Source organism: Humulus lupulus, chromosome 2, assembly GCF_963169125.1.
Source record: "Humulus lupulus chromosome 2, drHumLupu1.1, whole genome shotgun sequence".
Classification (NCBI taxonomy): Eukaryota; Viridiplantae; Streptophyta; class Magnoliopsida; order Rosales; family Cannabaceae; genus Humulus; species Humulus lupulus.
Genome location: NC_084794.1, coordinates 25,872,317 through 25,895,422, shown reverse-complemented (window position 1 = coordinate 25,895,422; position 23,106 = coordinate 25,872,317). Strand labels below are relative to the sequence as shown.

The window sequence follows — 23,106 nt, the reverse complement described above, 5'->3', positions numbered from 1 at the left end:
TTTTAGTCTTCCAACAGATCAGGAGAAATTTGTGATTTATTGTGATGCTGCACATCAAGGTTTGGGCTGTGTTCTGATGCAGTCAGAGAAGGTAATTGCTTATGCCTCTCGTCAGTTGAAGGAGTATGAAAAGAGATATCCCACTCATGATTTGGAGTTGGCGGTTGTGGTCTTTGCTTTAAAGATATGGAGGCATTATCTTTATGGGGAAAGGTGTGAGATCTATACAGACCACAAGAGCCTGAAATACTTCTTCACTCAGAAAGACCCGAATATGAGACAAAGGCGTTGGTTGGAGTTAGTAAAAGATTATGATTGTGAGATTTTGTATCATCCAGGAAAAGCCAACGTGGTAGCTAATGCTTTAAGCCGGAAGGGTCCGGGATAGATTTATGGTTCGAGGCTGATAGCCAGAGAGTTAGCAGAGGATAGGACCAGAGCTAGTATAGAGTTGTTGGTGGGTAAGTTGGCCAATATTACGCTACAGTCTACACTGTTGGAAAGAATAAAAGAGGGTCAGTTGGCTGATCTACAACTAATCAAGATCAGAGAGGATGTTTTAGCTAGAGTGTCCAGAGATTATACAGTGTCTGATATGGGCTTGTTGAGATACAAGGGTCAGATATGTGTTCCGTTAGACACTGCATTGAGGCAAGAGATTCTGGATGAATCTCATACTACTCCTTATTCTTTGCATCCAGGCACCACGAAGATGTATCAGGATGTGAGATCGTTGTATTGGTGGCCGGGGATGAAGAGAGATGTAGTGGAATATGTGGCTAAGTGTTTGACATGTCAGCAGGTCAAGGCTGAGCATCGGAGGCCGGCAGGGTTATTGTAGCCTCTGGATATCCCAGAGTGGAAATGGGAGGACATCACGATAGATTTCGTGCTGGGGTTACCCAGGACTGTTGATCAACATGATTCTATTTGGGTTATAGTGGATCGCTATACCAAGTTAGCTTACTTCTTGCCAGTGAGGACTACATATACAGTTGATCAGTATGCAGATCTCTATGTGAGAGAGATCGTGCGCCTCCATGGAGCACCGAGATCGATCGTGTCTGATTGGGACCCCACTTTTACTTCCAAGTTCTGGGGGAGTTTACAGAAGGCCATGGGAACACAGTTGAAGTTTAGTACTGCTTATCATCCTTAGACAGATGGGCAATCTGAGAGGAGGATCCATATATTGGAAGACATGCTGCAAGCATGTGTGCTGGACTTTGGTGGATCTTGGAGTGAGTATCTACCTTTGATAGAGTTTTCCTACAACAACAGTTATCAGTCTACCATTGGGGTTGCACCTTATGAGATGTTGTATGGTAGGAAGTGTAGATCTCCCATTCATTGGGATGAGATAGGTGAAAGGAGATACTTGGGTCCTGAGGCAGTTCAGAGGACTAGTGAGGCCATTGAGAAGATTAGAGCTCGGATGCTCGCTTCTCAGAGTAGACAAAAGAGCTATGCAGATCCCCAAGCGTAGGAACGTGAAGTTCCAAGTGGGAGACTATGTCTTCCTTAGAGTCTCGCCGTGGAAATGGGTGAGAAGGTTTGGGAAGAAGGGCAAGTTGAGCCCTAGATTTGTAGGTCCATTTGAGATCCTGGAGAGGATTGGTCAGGTGGCTTATAGATTAGCCATGCCTACGGCATTGTTAGCTGTGCATAACGTGTTTCATGTTTCAGCTCTTTGGAGGTATGTATCTGATGTGACTCATGTTTTGAGCTATGAAGATCTGGATCTTGAGGCAAATCTCTCCTTTGAAGAGCAGCCAGTCCAGATACTTGACAGAAAGGACAAGGTCCTCAGAAATAAGACAATACCTTTGGTTAAGGTATTGTGGAGGAACAACAAGGTCGAGGAAGCGACCTAAGAGCTGGATTCTGATATGCAGAGTCAGTATCCCGAGCTGTTCAGGTAAATTTCGAGGACGAAATTTCTGTAAGGAGGGGATAGTTGTAATGCCCCAAAATCGCTAATGTGATTTAATGGTCGGATTAGTAGGCCGAGAGGGCCATAATTGTTTTATTGTGCCATTAAATGATTATATGCATGTCTATGTGTATTATATTATAATATGATGTTAAATGCGTGCATGTGGGTCCACATTTGATTGTAAGGGCATTTCGGTAATTTGGCCCGTTGAAGGTATATTTGTATATTTTGGTGCATGCTTGTGATTAATTGTTGAGGTCACATTATAATGTGGATTTGCTCGAGCTATTCGACATGAGACGATCTTTGAATATAAACTATCGGTTTGGTCATAACAAACTTAAGCTCGGGGCTCGGGGTGAGTTTTGGGGTGTTTTGGTGATTAGAGTGTTACCGGGAATTAAAGGGTAACGGGTTGTGAATTATTGGTATTTGAGGATATTGGGAATTGGAGAGCATTAATTATGATTAACGATATAGGTGGAACCCATGGGAGTCTTTAGAAACTTTTATTTGACGTAGGGGCATTTTAGTCTTTTTACCCCTAGGATTGGTATATGGGCTGAAGGCTGTAGAAAATAGAACCAAAAGAGAGTTTGGTTACCTCCCTCATGATCTTCATCTTCCTCTTCTCCTTCCTTTGAATTTTGAAACAAATTTGGAGATTGAAGCTTGAGGTCTTAGACTAGTGTTCAGCCATTGAAGAGGATTCAACCTAAGCTTGAGGTAAGGTTTTAGTTCCATTTTCTAGTACCTTGCCCTGTTTTAGTGCTGGTTTTAAGGTTTGGAATTTGGTCATTAAAATGGGGAATTTGATGAGGTTTTGATTGGTGCAAGGCTTAGGTTTTGATGCTTGTATGATGGATAAGTTGTGGAAGTAGTTTGTGGGATTGCTTGGTGATTTTGGGAGAGTTTTTATAAGGTTTTGAAATATATTCGAAGGGGAAAAACAGAGGTTTTTGGCTGAGTTTTGGGTGGGGTCGCGGCGCTTGAGGGCCATTATGGCCCAAAGTGTGTTTTTGACTTAGAGATTCAAAAGTTAGGCCTTGGGATCGATCCTACTACTTGGTTTAGTGGGATTCGATGTCCTAGAGGCTAGGTCTTGGTCCGAGAACATTTTATTCTTCATTTTATTGATGGAATCCCATAATTGGTTATGACCAGGTAACCGCTAAGGAACTAAAAGACAGATTGTTCTCAAGGGTCGTTCTTATATTAATTATCGCTCGAAACAGAGGTAAGAAAACTGCACCCCATATGTGACATGCATGGTTATTCATGAGGCATGTTGAATGTTTAAATGTAGGCATGGGTTGAATATTGAATGCTTAGCAAATCTTGCTCACTTGTGTATGGCATTGACTGAATAGTCAGAATTGGCAATGGTTTCAGTATCAACTATGAAGCTGTGACTCATTAGTCAAGTTCGACAGTGGTACTGAGCACTGGTCACATGGGATTGACTCATAAGTCAAGAACTTCTTTAGCGTGTTAACGCAAGCCAATAAAGATTAGATCTAATCAACATCTGCATTGAATGACTCGAATGAGCATTAATGCCGGACCGACCTCAAGTTCGATGAATACTATAAGCGCTTGTCTAGCCAAAGGCTAGTCATTTAGAGGCGGGGGCTAGCGAGCCCCGTAGTGACTTACCCATCATTCACTCATCTGTTTAAGCTAGTGACTTGCTCGTTAGTCACTCATTGTGGTTTACCAGAACCTCAAGTGTTAAATAACTCACCTGATTAGAGCTATAAGCTCCTTCATTGTTAATGTAACCACAAAGTGACATTCACTCATCTGTTCAGGGCTATAAGCTCTGTATGATTATCATGATCATCATTTGATATTATATACTTGCATTATTGTGTTTTCTTGCTGGGCTAGTTCACACAGCCTTGAGTGGAGAGCTTAGGTGGTGATGTGTACATATGCGGCCGCTTGACCACCACGGCCAAGGAGTTCTTAGGGGAACTAGGGGGTTTACCCTATTTTTGCCGCTTAGATCGGCGGGTTGTAAATTTCAAACTGTAATGACCATTTTGCATTGTTAATAACTTGTAAACGTTTTTATGGGCCCATGAACAGTTTTATGTTTTAAGTAAAACATATCCTTTCCTTTTGATTGGTTTTCCACCTTAACCTATTGATAACACCTAGAAGCACATTTTTAACCAAAGAACTCGATTAGCTAGTTAAATTCACGGTTCAACATTCACCGTAACGGTCTTGGGGTAACCTGGGCGTTACACAACATCTCCTATTCGGGCACACATCTTCTAATAACTTGATCAGGGCAATGTTTATACAGAATAGGCTCCTCCCACTAATAGTGCTTCACCTCCGTATAAAATTTCTTCAATTGTTGCCTTGTCATCTGATAACTCTAGGATATAGAGTTATTTTACCATTGTTAAACTAATATTTTGAGCATGTTTCTCGAGTGATTTACAATTATTTTAAATGTAGTTTTGTTAATTTTCTAATTAGAGCTATTAAATGTTAATGCTTATAAAGTGATGAAAAGAGGCTCATAAATGCTATGTTTGTTTTTGAAGTTGGGCAAGAGATCTAGTGGAAACTGTAGAGAACATTTGGAGTTTGAATGGAGAAGTAAATGATCAGATTTCTGCAGCATTTTCACAGAATTTCGATTAGGCAGCATTAAGGACTTTCACATGTTTTGGTCTACCACTTCATAAATTATTGAGGCCTTTGTATTTCATTAATATATATTTTGGGCTAAAGTTTGGGCTTTTATTAATTGGTGGTCAAAAAAAGCTGGAGAAAGAGACAAAATGAGGGCTTGCACATGAGAGAGGAGCCCTAGCTCATGTGAAGATTATCAGTATCTTCCTTTTTGGGGAGGAGGCAAGGGGCAGAAAAAAGGAGGTAGCCGACTGGTACAAAGAAAAGAACCCAATTTAGAATAAAAAAAAAGAAGAAAGAAGGAAGGAGAGAGGATTCTAAGGAAGAAGACAAAAAGAGAAGAGCTATTTGGGGGACACTCCATAATATTCTTGGCTTGCTTTCTTCCCCTTCTCTCTTAGATCTTAATTCTTTCTTGCATTTTATTTTGAGTTATGGATGATTATAAGTTGGGTTATTTTGTGTTTAAAGCTATGAACTAATTCTCTTAAAGTTAGGATAATTAAGAAACTTTATTATGCAATTGTGGAACTTTGCTATTGATGCTTAATGCTAATTGAGGTTTATTCATTCAAGTAATTTTTATGCTTATTATTTACTATTGCTTGATCACCTTTAGTAAATGATTGAAATAGTTGAGATTGCTGAAAATGATTATAATTATTGGACAAAAGACTTGAATGGTGCAAGATTAATTTCTTTAATTTTAATTTTGTGAGGGTATAGACATATATCTTTGCCTTGCATAATCTAATAGAATTGGCGCTTGATATGAAATTCTTGAAATTAAATTGGCTTGGACATATTTAATTAGAGAGTTAAACCCATTTGATTTCGACAGAAACATATGGACTTGATTAAAATTCTTGATTAGTAAACTGTCAGTGTGCCACAACATTTTCATAGCATCGTTTCTAGTAATTGCATAATAGGGGGAATTAATTATCCTAGCTTACCATTTCATTATCAACTAATTTTCATATTGCATTCCATTAATTTAGATTTTAAATTAAGCTGTTAGTTATTTTTAATTGCATAAAAAAAAGAAGAGAAAAAAAAAAACAACTCCCAATTTAATATGAGTTTGGTTCTTTTATTTTTAATCATTTTGCTAGATTTTAATTTCACAATTTTAAGCTTAAAAACAACCCTTGTGGACACGATATTGGGTTCTTATCACCTTATTACTTGTTGACAATGTACACTTGCAATTAGTATCTATTTTACACCACCAACTTTTTGGCGTCGTTGCTGGGGATTGTTTAATATCATTTATTGTGAAATTAAGTATCTCGCAATTTGGTTTAAATTATTTTTTGCTAACTTGGGTGATTCTCGTGCAATTTCAGGTTTATACAGTGTATGAACGAGATCAAGACCCTAAACTACTTCCCATTGATCTAGAAATCGAGCGTACCTTTAAAAGAAGGCGAAAGATACAAATGTCAAAAAGGGAAGTAGTAGTGATAGATGCTGAGCAAGGGGCTCAATAGGGAGCCACTCAAAGGGCAACAAATCTAGCAGGAGTCGCTCATGATCCACCAGTAAATCTAGCAGGAGTTGCTTGAGATCGAGTAGCTCAAGGGGGAGTAGCTGCCAACAATGGGCAAAATGCAGTTATTGTGGCTAATGACAGAGATCGTGCTATCAGGCAATATGCTCTCCCCTTCTTCAATGAGCTCAATCCGGGCATCGTTAGACCAGAGATTCAGGTAGCACAGTTTGAATTAAAGCCAGTCATGTTCCAGATGCTTCAAACTGTGGGCTAGTTTAGTGGGATGCCAACAAAGGATCCTCACCTTCATCTTCAATTGTTCATTGAAGTGAGTGATTCATTCAAGATTCCTGGAGTGACAGAGGTTTCACTGAGACTAAAGTTGTTCCCATACTCCTTGAGAGACAGAGCTAGAGCTTGGTTGAACTCTTTGCCATCTAATTCTGTGACTACTTGGCAAGAGTTAGCTGAGCGGTTTTTGATGAAGTATTTTCCTCCCACTAAAAATGCCAAGCTCCACAATGAGATTACTTCATTCCAACAACTTGATGAAGAATATTTATATGAGGCATGGGAGCGGTTTAAGGAGTTGTTGCGCAATTGCCCTCACCATGGCATTCCTCATTGCATCCAGATGGAGACCTTCTATAACGGTCTCAACGCTCATACTAGGATGGTGGTTGATGCTTCAGGGAACGGGGCTCTTCTTGCTAAGTCCTATAATGAGGAATATGAAATCCTTGAGAGAATATCCAACAAAAACTATCAGTGGCCCACTTCTAGATTTTCTACAGGTAAAAAGGTGGCCGATATTCATAATGTAGATGCCATCACTTCTTTGGCATCCCAAGTGTCCTCTATTTCTAATATGCTCAAGACAATGAATATGGGGATGAATCAATCAATGGGGCAGCCTATGGGAACACAAATGGGTCACATGGAGAACATTTCTTGTGTGTATTGTGGCGAGGGTCATACTTTTGACAACTGTCCTTCTAATCCGACAACTGTATGTTGCATAAGGAACCAAAATAGGAATGGTCCTTATTCTAATTCATACAACCCATCATGGAGGCAACATCCCAACTTCTCGTGGAGTAATCAAGGGGATGGCCCTAGCAATTCTTCTATGCCTCCAAGATCAAATTTCCTGCCGGGTTATCCCCCACAAGCTCCACAACAACAAGCAATGCAATCTAGCTCTCTTGAGAACATATTGAAGGAATATATAGTGAAGAATGAAGCCATGATCCAAAGCCAAGCTGCATCATTGAGAAACTTAGAAAACCAAGTTGGGCAGCTAGCTAATGAGCTTAGAAATAGACCCCATGGTACATTACCAAGTGACACCTAGAATCCAAGAAATGGGCGCAAAGAACATTGTAAAGCCGTCACTTTGAGAAGTGGGAAGGAGTTGGAGAATTCCAAGACAAATTCTAGGCATGAGAGTGAGCCCTCTTCAATCCAAATAAATGAGGAAATTTAAAAAGATGCTGAAATGCCTAGTGTAGAAAAATCTGCCTTTGCCCAGAATGCTGCAGGAATGCCACAACATCAGTTCCCAGACAGCTCAAGTACAAGGCAGCCACCTCCATTTCCCCAACGTTTTTAGAAGCAAAAGTTGGACTCTCAATTTAAAAATTTCCTACACATTTTGAGGTAGCTACATATTAACATTCCCCTTGTTGAAGCCTTAGAGAAAAGGCCTAACTATGTGAAGTTCATGAAAGACATCCTTACAAAGAAGAGAAGATTGGGGGAATTTGAGATGGTGGCTCTTACCAAGGAGTGTAGCTCATTCTTGCAAAACAAGCTGCTGCCGAAGATGAAAGATCTTGGGAGTTTCACCATTCTATGCACCATTGGTAATTCTTATTGTGGCATGGCTTTATGCGATTTGGGTGCAAGCTTTAACTTGATGCCAATGTCTATTTTCAAGCAATTGAGGATTGGAGAAGTTAGGCCTACTACAGTTACTCTTCAACTAGCAGATAGATCTCTTGCTCATCCGGATGGGAAGATTGAAGATGTATTGGTAAGGGTAGACAAATTCATATTCCCTGCTGATTTTATTGCGTTAGATTATGAGGCAGATAGAGAGGTGCCCATTATCTTGGGGAGGCCATTTCTTGCGACAAAAAGAACTTTAATAGATGTGTAGAAGGGGGAGCTGACTATGAGGGTCCAAGATGAAAATGTGACTTTTAATGTTTTTAAAGCTATGAGATTTCCTGATGAGGTTGAGGAATGCTCAGTGGTTTCAGTGGTAGATTCTTTGGCATCGAGGGAGTTTGAGACTAGTAATGTTGGCAATCCATTAGAGAGGTTATTGCTGTTTGATTCACACAATGAGGAAGATGAGGAGGAGTACTTAGCTTGGTTGGAGGCTAATTCTCAAGGGTTAAGAACAAGAAACCGATTTGATTCATTGGAGTTGTCGTCTAGGGAGTTCCAAGCTCCTAAACCATCCATTGAAGAGCCACTTGAGTTGGAGTTGAAAGTCTTGCCATCACATTTGTGATATGCCTACTTGGGTCTGTAATCCACTTTACCTGTCATTATTTCAGCAAATTTGAGCCATGATCAAGAAGAAAAGTTGCTCGAAGTATTGAGAAAGTTCAAAAAGGCCATTGGGTGGACTATTGCAGATATTCGAGGTATTAGTCCTTCTTTGTATATGCATAAGATCTTGCTTGAAAATAGTGAAAAAGGTTCTGTTGAGGGGCAAAGAAGACTAAATCCTATCATGAAGGAAGTAGTAAAGAAAGAAATCATCAAGTGGTTGGATGCTGGCATTATTTATCCTATCTCTAACAGTTCATGGGTGAGTCTGATGGACCCAGTACGGGTATGTTTTAAATATTTATAACTCGCAAGCGCACGAATCGTATATGGAATATAGTGTTCGTGTAAGCACGAGATCGAATCCAAAGGAGTTGTCTAAAATAAAAAAGAAAACTATTTTAAATCAAAAGTAATAAATTCTAACCTAGCTCCAAAGATTGATGAGTTTTAATATTATGAACATAAAATAAAAGATCGAAAAATAAAGCTATTTAAGAGAATAAAAATAAACCAATAATAATTTGAAAATAAGTGTTAAAAGAAAAGATTATTAAGATACTAGAATCCACAAAGTGTAAGTTTAATAATATTTATTAGTATATTGATTCCCAAGTTTTAGTGATAGTTAATTCAAACTATCATTTTCCAAAAAGATTTATAATTTTAAGCACAAATTTCTTATAAAAGATAGGATTTTGCTTCACTTTTCAAAATTATAATTTCAAAGCATTTAGTGTAAATCAATCTAATGAAATAACAAATAAATTAATGAACATTATTTATAAGGCAAAATATAATATTTTTGTTCTAAGCATGGATGTGTACAATTTAATGACACATCTTACACAAAGAATATTATGTTTATGCACTAATGAAGAACAAAGTGTAAATATGTTCTAACAATCTAAAATACAAGATATTTAAGATGAAAGAAATATATGAAGAAGAAAAATCCATAAACTTTGTTGCATTACAAGGGAAATCAACATACAACATAAATATTACCTAGTTACAAGTTGTTTAATCATGATCTTAATAATCTTATGAAAAATATTAGAAGCACATAACTAGAGTAGAAATTACAAAATAAATGACAAACATACTTGCAAAATGCTCTTGAAAAACCCAAAATGGAAGAGAGGATGGTAGAGAGAAAATGGGAGAAAAGAAGATAGTAACCAAAAATTAAGCACCCTAAAATGGTCTTGAAAGTCCATATTTATAGTCAAAGTGAGCTTATTAAAATAATCAATTTAAATTAATTAAATTTATTAGATTAATTAAATAAAATAAATATGGTATGTAGAGGTAAATTATAGGGTGTAATGATGATGTTGTGGTGAAAATGTGTAGACAAAAGGGTAAAAAGTTGGCATTTTTGTCATAGGGGACACATGGTACATTTGGGCAATTTTAAGGGCTCAAGAAGTGGGTGTGGCAGGAAGGAGGTCGCTGGCTGTTTTGGGGTGGATTGGGCCTTGCTGGGCCATGGCTGGAAGGTTGGAAAGGAGGCAGGAGGGCTGAGGAGGCAGGCAGGCTGGGCTTGCTTCGTGGGCCTGGCCAGGCGGAATGGCTGGGAGATTGGTGAGATGCATGCTGGGCATTGGTGCTTCGGCTGGCACTGGGAAGGAGGCAAGGCAGCTGGACACGTGGCGGCAGTGGGAAGACTTGCTGGAGGCATCATGTGATGCTGCTTGGGGTTGTGCTCGGTTGGAGAAACCGTAGGATGTTGGGCTTCGGAAGGTTGCAGAGAAGAGGAGACCGTGGGCCTGGCAGGTGGGAGGAAGAGGAGAGAAACGGGCCTGGGCTGCTGGGCTCTAGCGTGGGCCTAGTGGGCATTTGGAGAAAAACCATTTTTCTTGTTACTTTCTTTCAAAACTACCACATTTTCTTTGATTTCCTTGCTTTTCAAGAGCCACAAATGAAATCATTTTCCTACAAAATAAATTATAAACCAAATTAAAATTAAATATTTTCATTAATAAAATATATCATATAACTCCCATGAAAACATTAATTAAAATTTAATTTACATAACATTTAATTTCAATAAAATCATATTTTTAGCATTCAAACTAACAATACTAATTTTAAATAATTCAATTACAACATAACACACTAAAATATCTGTAAAAACATATAAAAATCTAGAAAATTACAATAAGACTAATAAATGCAAAATTACTTAAAAACTTAATAAGTTAATTAAAAACTCAAGAACTAAGCAACAATTAGCATATAAAATATGGTAAAATAACTCTATTTTGTAGAGTTATCAGAGTCCTGTACAGTGTGTACCTAAGAAGGGTTAGGATCACAGTGGTAAAGAATGAAAACAATGAGTTGATTCCTACTAGAACTGTGACTGGATGGAGGATTTGCATGGACTACAGGAAGCTAAACAAGGTCACTAGGAAGGATCATTTCCCTCTTCCTTTCATTGATCAGATGCTAGACAGACTTGCTGGGAGAGAGTACTATTGCTTCCTTGATGGTTACCCTGATTACAATCAGATAGCAGTGGCCCCAGAAGATCAACACAAGACTACATTCACTTGCCACTATGGTGCCTTCGCATTCAAAAGAATGCCCTTCGGTTTATGCAATGCTCCTGTTACGTTTCAGCGATGTATGATGGCTATCTTTACTGACATGGTTGAGTAGTTTCTAAAGGTGTTCATGGATGATTTCTCAGTCTTGGGGGATTCTTATGATGATTGTCTGAATAACTTGTCAAAGGTTTTGGAGAGACGTGAAGAGACAAACCTAGTCCTTAACTGGGAAAAGTGTCACTTTATGGTTAAGGAAGGTATTGTTTTGGGGCATAAGGTATCTAAGCAAGGGATTGAAGTTGATAAGGCAAAAATTGAAGTTATTGAAAAGCTACCACTGTAATGACCCAACTACCCTAGACTTTTGGACCATTAACGAAAACTATACATACTAATCCTTAATAAAACTTACAAGTGAAAATACCATAACTTTATTAAGAAACTTGTAAAAACTAAGAGTTAAGCTTACATAAAATCTCAAGTAGGATATGGGATCCCATTGTTTTTAAAAAACAAAACATAACATAATTTAAAATAAAAAAAGGGTTACATAATAAGTGCAGAAAAATACAAGTAAAAACCATAAAAACAAAACAACATTCTCGAATCGAAACGCTCGGCTCTTGAATCCATTCCGCCTCAATACACATTCTCCAAGCTACCAAGAACCTTTCCCGCCACTAAGTCTATTTTCCTGCACATATAAACAAAAAGGAATGAGCCTAATGCCCAGCAAGGAAAATCTAACACATAGTTCATATACATAAATTTCATAAGAAACATAAAACATAACATAACACTTATATCATACACATACTATAATGGTCATTATTACTTGGGGTCCCATAGACTAAACAAGTCATATGCCCATTAGATTAGTGGGGTCCTACTAGCTAGGTAGGTCATATGCCCATAATCCATTTGGGGCTTATTAGTCATATGGGTCATATGCCCAAGCCTACAAACATACATAACATATCATAACATATTTCATAACATAAAAACATAAGATAACATGTAAAAAGCATATAACATATAAATTCTATCCTATTTTCCTTACCAAAATTACCGGGATAAGAGGACAGAGTTGGGACTTTGGAACACTCCTAAGAACCATTTGAAAAAGAGTGAGTATAGTGAAGAAGAGAAATGAAAGGAATTGAAGGACTAAACCATTGAGAAAATACTTACCAAAAACTTATGTGCAAGTTCTTAGATTTCCTAACCAAAATAAAGATTAAGGTTAGAAGGGTGAGTAGAAGACTATGAGAACTTAAAATAAAATAATACCAATGAACTAAGGTGTGGAAATACCTTGAAGACTTGTAAGACCAATCTAAACCTCGAACCGAAATACTATAACACCTTACTTCCCCAAGTGTTTTGATAAGCTTATAATGATCAAGCTTATGATTCCCAACCCAAGTGTTTACACTCTCACACTCACCTAGCAACTTGCAGCCTCTGAACTTAGAGTAAAAGATGAATAATGGCTGGGTACTAGGTCCTATTTATAGAGTTTAGGAATGAAAGGATCTTAATTTAGCTTGAATAAAAATAATGGCTTTTTAAGTGAAAATAATTTGAATTATCGTTCAGCAGAGGTTGAAGACTCGTTCAGAAAGGTGCTGGACTTATCAAGAGGTTGAAGGTTTGAATGGGAAACGATTTTGAAAACATTCAAAATATGCTGAAGGAGGCGATATATCGCCCCCTGTAGGCGATATATCGCATGGACCATTATGCCCGAGGCAAACGTGCATCGTTTCGGGTTTTTCGTATCCTCGTACTGCGATATATCGCCCCCTATAGCTGCGATATATCAGCATACGCTAATTATTTAAACACGAAATTACACATTTTTAGCTTAATTTGAATTGAGTAAACAGCCTTGACTAAGCCCTTAAACGTTTTCAAAGCTGCTGAGTGACCTTAGGGTATTCAAACTTTTCCTTTAATAAATTTAATCCTCAAAATACTTAATCATTAATCACCCATACATAACATGTGCTTAAAATCCTATTGGTTCTTATCTAAACCTTATAGTATAATAAATATTATCCACAATATCAGTCATATTAATCAAACCTTAGGTTAAAATTAATATTCTTAAACTATAGGTTAAACTTAGAAAATCTACAAGTACTACTATGAGTGTCCAAATAAATCTCGGTCTGAACCAAAAATCCACAGTCATAAAGATAATACTATAATTACTATAATACTACTATCTAACTAGCCAAGTAAATTTCTTGGACTCTACAACCACCTCCTAACTCAGTGAAGAACATTAGGAGCTTTCTTGGGCATGCTAGTTTCTATAGAAGGTTCATCAAGGACTTCTCTAAGATCTCCAAACCACTTTGCAATTTTTTAGAGAAAGATACACCTTTCCATTTTGATGGAGCATGTTTGAAGGCTTTTCAAGAGTTGAAAGAAAGATTAATTTCAGCCTCTATCATTGTTGCACTGGATTGGAGTTTGCCCTTTGAATTGATGTGTGATGCTAGCGATTATGTCGTTGGGGCTATGATGGAGCAGCAAAGGAACAAGGTGTTTCACTCTATTTATTATGCCAGTCGCACCTTGACAGGAGCTCAATTGAATTACACTGTAACTGAGAATGAGCTACCAGCCATTGTCTTTGCTTTCGACAAGTTTCGCTCCTATCTTGTGGGAACTAAAGTGATTGTCTACACCGATCACTCAGCCATAAAGTATTAAATTTCCAAGAAGGATGCAAAGCCAAGATTGATTCGGTGGGTGCTTTTGCTTCAAGAGTTTGATGTTGAGATTCAAGATAAAAAAAAGGGTAGAAAATCCAGTGGCTGACCATTTATCAAGAATGGAACGTGAAGAAGACTCCAACTCTCTTGTCCCCATCAAAGAAACATTCCCCGATGAACAAGTGCTTAGGGTCAACCACTCTCATGAGCTCCCTTGGTTTGCTGATTTTGCTAATTATTTGGCTAGTGGGTTGATGCCGCCAGAGATGACTAGACAACAAAGGAAGAAATTCCTGCATGATGTGAAGTCTTATTTTTAGGAGGAACCCTTTCTATATAAGCAATGTGCGGATCAGATGATTAGAAGATGTGTGGCAGAACATGAAATTGAGGGTATTCTTTTCCATTGTCATTCATCTCTATGTGGTGGTCATTTTGGGGGAGCACGCACTGTTGCCAAGGTTCTCCAATTAGGTTTCTTTTGGCCTTCTTTGTTTAAAGACTCTTATGCTTATGTGGTAAGATGCGATCATTGTCAAAGGGTAGGAAACATCTCAAGGAGAAACGAGATGCCTCTTACTAGTATCCTTAAGGTTGAGTTGTTTGACGTGTGGGGCATTGATTTCATGGGCCCCTTCCCTCCTTCATATGGCAACTTGTATATCTTGGTGGCTTTTGATTATGTCTCTAAGTGGGTTGAAGTCGCTGCCTATCCGACTAATGATTCCAAGGTGGTCATGAAGTTCGTACACAAGCATATTTTCACTAGATTTGGCACTCCAAGGGCTATCATAAGTGATGAGGTAACCCATTTTGTGAACAAAGTGTTGGCAAGTTTATTGGCTAAGTATAGTGTGAAACATAAGGTGGCTACGGCATACCACCCTTAAACCAATGGCCAAGCGGAGTTGTCTAACAGAGAAATAAAGGGTTTGCTTGAAAAGGAGGTGAATCCAAATCACAAGGATTGGTCTAAGAGGTTGGATGATGCTTTATGTGCCTATCAAACGGTATTTAAAACTCCATTGGGGATGTCTCCTTATCGCCTAGTGTTTGGAAAAGCATGTCACTTGCCAGTAGAACTTGAACATAGAGCTTATTGGGCACTCCAACAACTCAATCTAGACTTGCAACTTGCAAGGGAGAAAAGAATGTTACAACTTGATGAGTTGGAAGAAATGTAGTTGTTTTCATATGAGAATGCAAAGCTTTATAAGGAAAAGACCAAGAGGTGGCATGACAAGCATATTTAACCTCGTTCATTTGAGGAAGGGCAGCAAGCTTTATTGTTCAATTCTAGACTAAAGTTGTTTCCTGGGAAGCTCAAGTCTAGGTGATCTGGGTCATTCACTATTACCAAGGCGTATCCTCATGAGGCTGTGGAATTGAGAGGAAATGAAGGAGGTGAATTCAAAGTCAATGGGCAGAGGTTGAAACACTATTGGGGTGGTGATGTTGAGCGCAGCAAGACCTCATTCACCTTAGTTGATCCTTGAGAAGTCATGTTCTTGAGTTGCTATGCTTAAAGTTACATTTGGAGAGCAACTAAATTATACATATAATTGTATATAATATTTAGTGTTTCATTTCTTTTGTTCTTGGTTTTTTCACCTCTTGCCTTCATTGTCTATGTTGTGGATTTAAATAAATTCAAGTATAGGGTGGCTGTGAGGATTCAGGTAGTTCTATGGGTCAATTGTAGTGTATTTGGACATGTTGCAGGTAGGTATTTGGTGATATTTATGGCTGGTTTGCAGATCATTTGAATTTTGGAAAGTCTGGAAGTAATGCTGCAACATTGGAGATAGGCGAAAATCTGGGAAAATTTTAAGCTCTGAGAATTTTTAAGAAAATCTAGGAAAATTTTAGAAATTACCCCCCTAATAAAAAAATTATTCCTTTTACCTATCCCTAATTTCACCATCACTTCCAGCCCCAGCCGAAGCCCGTCTCCAGACTCCGTCTCACACGAACCCAAGCAGCCAAACCAGAGATTCCCCACAGCTGTGCCTCCCACGCCCATGAACCCACAGCCGCGCCTCCCAGCCACCACGAACCCACGGCCGCGCCTCACCACCCCTCGCCAACCCAACCCAATCGACCCATGAACCCACGGCCGCACCTCACCAACCCAACCCAGTCGACCCAGGAAACCACGGCTGCACCTCGCCACCCCTCGCCAACCCAACCTAGCCACCACGGAATCCATGGCCCACAACCCGACCCACAACCCATCTGATCTCACAACCCGAAAGCCATCTCCATCTCCCTAACCCACGAACCCAAACACCCGACCCCAACCTCCAAACCGTGACCTATTTCATCACCCACCCAGTTCCATCTCGCACCCACCTAGCCCCGACGGCCAGCGAAGCCCCATTCGAGCATCCACGCCTAACCTTGTTCAAGTCTATCCACCTCGAGAGACTGAAGGCCTACAACTCAGCCATACATATTTCAGGTGTCTTCCCTTCTATTTTGGCTCACACTAGACTTCTTGACCAAACTTATGGTGTAATTTTCATGGATTTTGTTACTTTGAGCTACTGATCTTCTGTTATACTCTATATATATATTGATTGATGCTAAGAAAAGAACGTGGATTGTGATCTACTGTGAAGAATTTCTCTTTGTGGGGAGGAGATTATTTGGGTTTAGTGTTACTTGAGATTATAGGCTGGTTTGTTACTGTTGGAACGTGGGGTTGAAATTTTGTGGCATTATTGATAAAGTTCCAGAGCTGTGGTGATAATTTCTTGGGGTTTTCTTGTGTTTCATTGTCGTTATCATGCCGAAAACTAAAGGTTCCAAGGCAGCCAAGGCTCGACCGCCAAAGAAATTCCACTCTGATGAAGTTGAGCAACGCTTCCATGCTTTCTTTGCCACTAAACAGTTGATGTGTGAAAGAGGTTTTCGGGTTTCTAGTTCTAATTCAGAAGCCTTGCCAGATTATGTAGCCAATGTGATAGCTTAGACAAATTGGACAGCTTTTTGTCAACAACAATCTAATCCCGATGAAGAAGTGGTTCGCAAGTTCTATGCTAATCTTATTTCATCAAACCAAGTAACTGTTATGGTGTGCAAAAAGCTTGTCCCGTTCTCTGCTGCCGCCATTAACCAACTATTCGAATTAGAAGATATGGAAGATGACTATTCAGCATTCTTAGATAACGAGGACCATGGATTGAGATCCCAAGTACTGAAAGTCATCGCTGCCCCTGGTAGCAAGTGGAAAATTCTTCAAGAAGGAGCTCATAAGTGCAAGCATGGCGATTTAATCCCCATTGTTGTGGTATGGTTCTATTTCATTCGGTACAGCTTCATGCCTACAACCCATACCTCCCACTTGTCATTCTCGCGCTCTCTGCTCCTTTACTGTTTGTTGGCTGGAAAAACATTCAATGTGGGGCGCATACTTGAGCAACAAATCAGGGAGCGCTCTCGGTAGCGTGCTGGAGAATTATACTTGCCATGCTTGATCTCTAACTTATGTTTGGCAGCAGAGGTCCCCTTGTCTACTTCTGTTGGTCCCAGCCGCTATAAAGACATTAGTCCTGCTTGCATTCAGAAAATCCTTCATCTGAGTAGTCACTCTACTTCCGCACCAGCCTCCTCTAGTTCGACCCCTAGTGTTAGTCCATTGAACACTCAAGTGTTGGACCTGCTGCATATAACCTATGCCAATTAGCAGGCCTATTGGAAGTATGCTAAGGTGCGAGATGAATCCTTTCAGGGTGCGCTAGAGAGACAATTTCCTGACGCCTTGCGCACTTGGTTTCCGTTCCCCGAGTATATTCTGGATCCTCATGAAGAGGTTGGCAGTCAGGAGAGCGATGATTCTGATGCGGAAGCTGCTGCGGGCAGCAACTAGTGTGGGCAGGAGTTTCTCTTTACCCTTTTTGTTTATGCTCTTTATGTTATTTTGCTTTGTTTATTTTGATATTTGCTTTTAGTTTCTGTCTTGTTTATTGTTATTTTTTTCGTTAGTGTTTGGCAACAATGAGGACATTGCGTTCCTCTAAGTTGGGGGGGAGTGTGTTTGATTTGCCGTTATATGTTTTGCTTTTTGTTATTTTCTTAATTTCTATGTGTGGTTTAAGTGTAGTTTGTTTAGAGTCTAGAATCTAGGGTTGAATGGAATCATTGAATGTAGTGTTGTGCCAAAGTTTGGGGGTTGCTCGATGATAAAAATTCAAAATTAAAAAAAAAATGATGTAATGTGGTAACTTTTGTATGTAAATGAGCTGTTAGTTCTTAAATTTTTTGATGCTAACTGAATTTTAGTGAGAGTGTGAACTCCATTTAATGCACATATTCAACTATGAAAACTCCAAATTCCTTAGAGAAGAACTAAGCATGCATGAAGGTTCAAGCTTTTAGAATTGGCTTAATAATTCTCTTGAGGTGAAATCCTAGGAGGCTTAGCAAGTTAGATAGGATTTAGGCATTTTCTTGGACCGTTTGAGCTTTTCGAGCCTACCCTATTGAAAATTATCCCTAGTTGAACCACTTTGAGCTTAATGGCCTAAACATTTTGTTGATGAATCGTGAAATTGAATAGCCCATCCCTTTGTGAATATCCTTTATTTTTCTTCTCTTCCAAACTGTAAGCTTAGCTTGTCTTGGATATAATCTTGATTAAGTTTGGGGGAGTAAAGAAGAAGTTTATTTCTCTCTTGGGGTGTTCGCAGTTAATAGTCATACACATTTATATGCTCAAGTTATTGTAGTTATGATTTTGTTCTTTTGATTTAGTGTTATTTGTTGTTTTATTCTTCGAAAAAATATATATATTTGTATGTATTTAAAAAAAAAAAGAAGTTGTAAATAAATAAAAGTTTTTATAGTTGCATTTGTAATTGTATTAGTTTAGCATATACTTTGTATACAAAGCAAAGAGAGTGGGACTTGTTGGGTGATTTTAAGGGCTCATTCTAATTGTACATAGGGGTAAAAAGTGATGTGTTTTATGGGGTCCAAGGCAAGCTAGGTTTAAAGTTTTAGCTTAAAAATCTTTACCTCCATCCGTACCTTTAGCCTAGCTAGCATTGCAACCTAAGAAAGACCTATTGATCTAAATTGCTTAGCCAACTACATTAGTAGAGAGTGGTTATTAAGTCCAACATATGAGAGCATGAAGTGAACCTTAGGATTGTGGTTTAGCTTGATCTAGGGAATATGAGTTGATTGGAAAGAATTATTCACACACTCACGAGAATAGCATTCAAATCTTGATTTTTTTAGCGTCTTAATACTTGTGAAATTTGTCTTGTGAGCGCATTGGAGTTATCATCTGCATAATAATTTTGAGAGCTTTGTTCCCCTACTTTGGCATGATCCATGAAAGAATTGGTTCCATTTGTTTGTTGTGTCTTGTTCTATTTTTGAGTTTGCGTCCGTTTGAATTTTGTTTATTTGTTGTGTTGTTTGGGTTGTGTTCTTAGGTTCATTAGTGCCATCACTCGGGACGAGCAATGAATTAAGTTTGAGGGTGTGATAACTATAGGATATAGAGTTATTTTACCATTGTTAAACTAATATTTTGAGCAAAAATTGTGTTTCTCGAGTGATTTACAATGATTTTAAATGTAGTTTTTGTTAATTTGCTAATTAGGGCTATTAAATGTTAATGCTTGTAAAATGATGAAAAGAGGCTCATAAATGCTATGTTTGTTTTTGAAGTTGGGCAAGAAATCTAGTGGAAACTGTAGAGAACATTTGGTGTTTGAATGGCGAAGTAAATGATCGAATTTCTGCAGCATTTTCAAAGAATTTTGATCAGGCAGCATTAAGGACTTTCACATGTTTTGATCTGCCACTTCATAAATTATTGAGGCCTTTGTATTTCATTAATATATATTTTGGGCTGAAGTTTGGGCTTTTATTAATTGGTGGTCCAAAAAAGCTGGAGAAAGAGACAAAATAAAGGCTTGCACGTGAGAGAGGAGCCCTAGCTCATGTGAAGATTATCATCATCTTCCTTTTTGGGGAGGAGGCAAGGGACAGAAAAAAGGAGGTAGCCGACTGGTACAAAGAAAAGAACCCAATTTAGAAGAAAGAAGGAAGGAGAGAGGATTCTAAGGAAGAAGACAAAAAGAGAAGGGCTATTTGGGGGACACTCCATAATATTCTTGGCTTGCTTTCTTCCCATTCTCTCTTAGATCTTAATTCTTTCTTGCATTTTATTTTGAGTTATGGATGATTATAAGTTGAGTTATTTTGTGTTTAAAGCTATGAAATAATTCTCTTAAAGTTAGGATAATTAAGAAACTTTATTATGCAATTGTGGAACTTTGCTATTGATGCTTAATGCTAATTTAAGTTTATTCATTTAAGTAATTTTCATGCTTAATATTTACTATTGTTTGATCACCTTTAATAAATGATTGAAATAGTTGAGATTGCTGAAAAGGATTATAATTATTGGACAAGAGACTTGAATGGTGCAAGATTAATTTCTTTGATTTTAATTTTGTGAGGGTATAGACATATATCTTTGCCTTGCATAATCTAATAGAATTGGTGCTAGATATGAAATTCTTGAAATTAAATTGGCTTAGACATAAGTAATTTAATTAGAGAGTCAAACCCATTTGATTTCGACAGAAACTTATGGACTTGATTAAAATTCTTGATTAGTAAACTGTCAGTGTGCCACAACATTTTCATAACATTGTTTCCAGTAATTTCATAATAGGGGGAATTAATTATCCTAGCTTACCATTTCATTATCAACTAATTTTCATATTGCATTCCATTAATTTAGATTTTAAATTCAGTTGTTAGTTATTTTTAATTGCATAAAAAAAAAAAGAAGAGAAGAAAAAAACAACTCTCAATTTAATTTGAGTTTGGTTCTTTTATTTTTAATCATTTTGCTAGATTTTAATTTCACAATTTTAAGCTTAAAAACAATCCTTGTGGATACGATATTGAGTTCTTATCACCTTATTACTTGTTGACAGTGTATACTTGCACTTAGTATCTATTTTACACCACCATCATCTCAGGAGGTATAACCTTTGCAGCCAAAAAATTTATATAGTCTGCAAATCATGGAACATCTTTACAAACACTTACTTCAAACAACTCCTCATCAGGAAAAGCATCATTAATCTGAACTTCTTTATCAAGAGAATCCTCATCAACCTCCAATCTAGACAAGTGATCAGCCACCAAATTCTCTGTGCCTTTCTTATCTTTAATTTCCACATCAAATTCTTGTAACAACAAAATCCACTGAATAAGACGAGGCTTGGAATCTTTCTTCGTCATAAGATATTTTATCGCATAATGATTTGTGTAAACAATTACCTTATTCCCAATCAAGTGTGGCCTAAACTTATCAAAGGCAAACATTATGGCCAACAACTCCTTCTCTGTAGTTGCATAATTAATTTGAGCATCATTCAAGGTACGACTTGCATAATAAATCATTTTGAATACCTTGTCAACTCTTTGTCCCAACACTGCCCCAACTGCAAAATCACTGGCATCACACATCAATTCAATTGGCAAATCCCATTGAGGTGCTACAACTATAGGTTCCGAAATCAATTTATCCTTAAGTATCTTAAAAGTGTGGTTACACTTCTCATCAAAATCAAACGGAACCCCATTCATTAATAAGGTGGACAGCAGATTCAAGACCTTGGAGAAATCTTTGATAAACGTCCTATAAAATCCCGCATGACCCAAGAAACTCCTTACTCCTTTATCTGAAACTGGAGGTAGCAAATTCTCTATCGTAGAAATCTTGGCCCTATCCACTTCAACGCCTTTCTTAGAAATCTTGTGCCCCAATACAATTCCTTCATTCACCATAAAGTGGCACTTTTCCTAATTAAGTACTAAATGTGACTCTTCACGTCTCCTCAAAAACCAACTCCAAATTAGTCAAACACCTGTCAAAAGAAGACCCATAAACCAAAAAATCATCTGTAAAAATCTCAACTCCCTTCTCAACCATGTCAAAGAATATCACCATCATACACCATTGAAATGTGGCTGGTGCATTACATAGCCCGAATGGCATCCTTTTAAAAGCAAAAGTACCATAAGGACATGTAAACGTTGTCTTCTCTTGATCCTCCGGTGAAATTACAATCTGATGATAGCCTGAGTACCTGTCTAGAAAACAATAGTAGTTATGCCCTGCCAACCTATCCAACATCTGATAAATAAAAGGCAAAGGAAAATGATCTTTCCTAGTTGCCTTATTCAACTTTTGGTAATCTATACATATCCCTCCAACCTGTCACAGTCCTTGTTGGAATCAGTTCGTTACTCTCATTCTTCACCATGGTCATACCACCCTTTTTAGGTACTACTTGTACTGGACTTACCCAATCACTATCAAAAATAGGGTAAATCACTCTAGCATCTAGCCATTTCAAAATCTCTTTCCTGACCACTTCTTTCATTTTCAGATTAAGTCTTCGTTGAGCATCAATAGTCGGTCTAGCATCATCTTCCATAAGAATTCTATGCATAACTGTCGATGGGCTTATTCCTCTTATATCAGCAAGAGTCCACCCTATAGCAGTTTTATGAGACCTTAACACCCTCAACAACTTCTCCTCCTCTACTTCTGAAAGAAATGATGAAACTATGACCGGAAGAGTCTTTTTTTCTCCAAGATAAGCATAGCAGAGATGTTCCGGTAAAGCTTTCAGTTCTAACACAGGTGGCTTCAGAATTGATGGTAATGGTCTTTCTGGTCCCTCGCCCAATTCTTCAAACTTTTTATGCGTCCACGGCTCATACGATTTTATCCACTTCAAATAACTCAACGCCTCTTCATTATCCTCACCATCTACATCATTAAGTGTAAGCCTTAATTCAAGTGGATTCTCAATTAATTGTCTTCTCCCTACTACTTCTTCTACCACATCAACTGAGAAACAATTGTCACTTGCTTTAGGATAAGTCATAGCATTGAACACATTAAATACTACTTCTTCCCCTTGCACTCTTAGCCTTAACTCTCCTTTTTGCACATCTATCAATGCTTGCTTAGTTGCTAAAAATGGCCTCCCCAAGATAATAGGAACATTTTCATCCTCCTCCATATCAAGAACTATAAAATCAACTGAAAATATAAACTTATCCACCTTCACCAACACATCTTCTATAATACCACGTGGATGCTTCACAGATCTATCAACCAGTTGCAATGTT

At 38.1% G+C, this 23,106-nt stretch overlaps 2 protein-coding genes and 1 non-coding gene across 3 annotated transcripts; 2 read left to right on the top strand and 1 right to left on the bottom strand.

The window, feature by feature from the left end:
* Positions 1–6,366: 6,366 nt before the first annotated feature.
* LOC133814058 (uncharacterized) lies at positions 6,367–7,437 on the top strand. The gene has a single exon (XM_062247072.1). The coding sequence runs from the start codon at positions 6,367–6,369 to the stop codon at positions 7,435–7,437; it is 1,071 nt and encodes a 356-aa protein (XP_062103056.1).
* On the bottom strand, positions 6,595–6,701 carry LOC133820427 (small nucleolar RNA R71). Its single transcript, XR_009886837.1, has one exon. It is a non-coding gene; the product is annotated as a small nucleolar RNA R71 (small nucleolar RNA).
* Positions 7,438–7,581: 144 nt separating the features above from the next.
* On the top strand, positions 7,582–8,244 carry LOC133814057 (uncharacterized). The gene is made up of 2 exons (XM_062247071.1): positions 7,582–7,657; positions 7,775–8,244. Exons 1-2 carry the CDS (start codon positions 7,582–7,584, stop codon positions 8,242–8,244), a joined length of 546 nt encoding a protein of 181 aa, XP_062103055.1.
* The last annotated feature ends 14,862 nt before the right edge of the window (positions 8,245–23,106 follow it).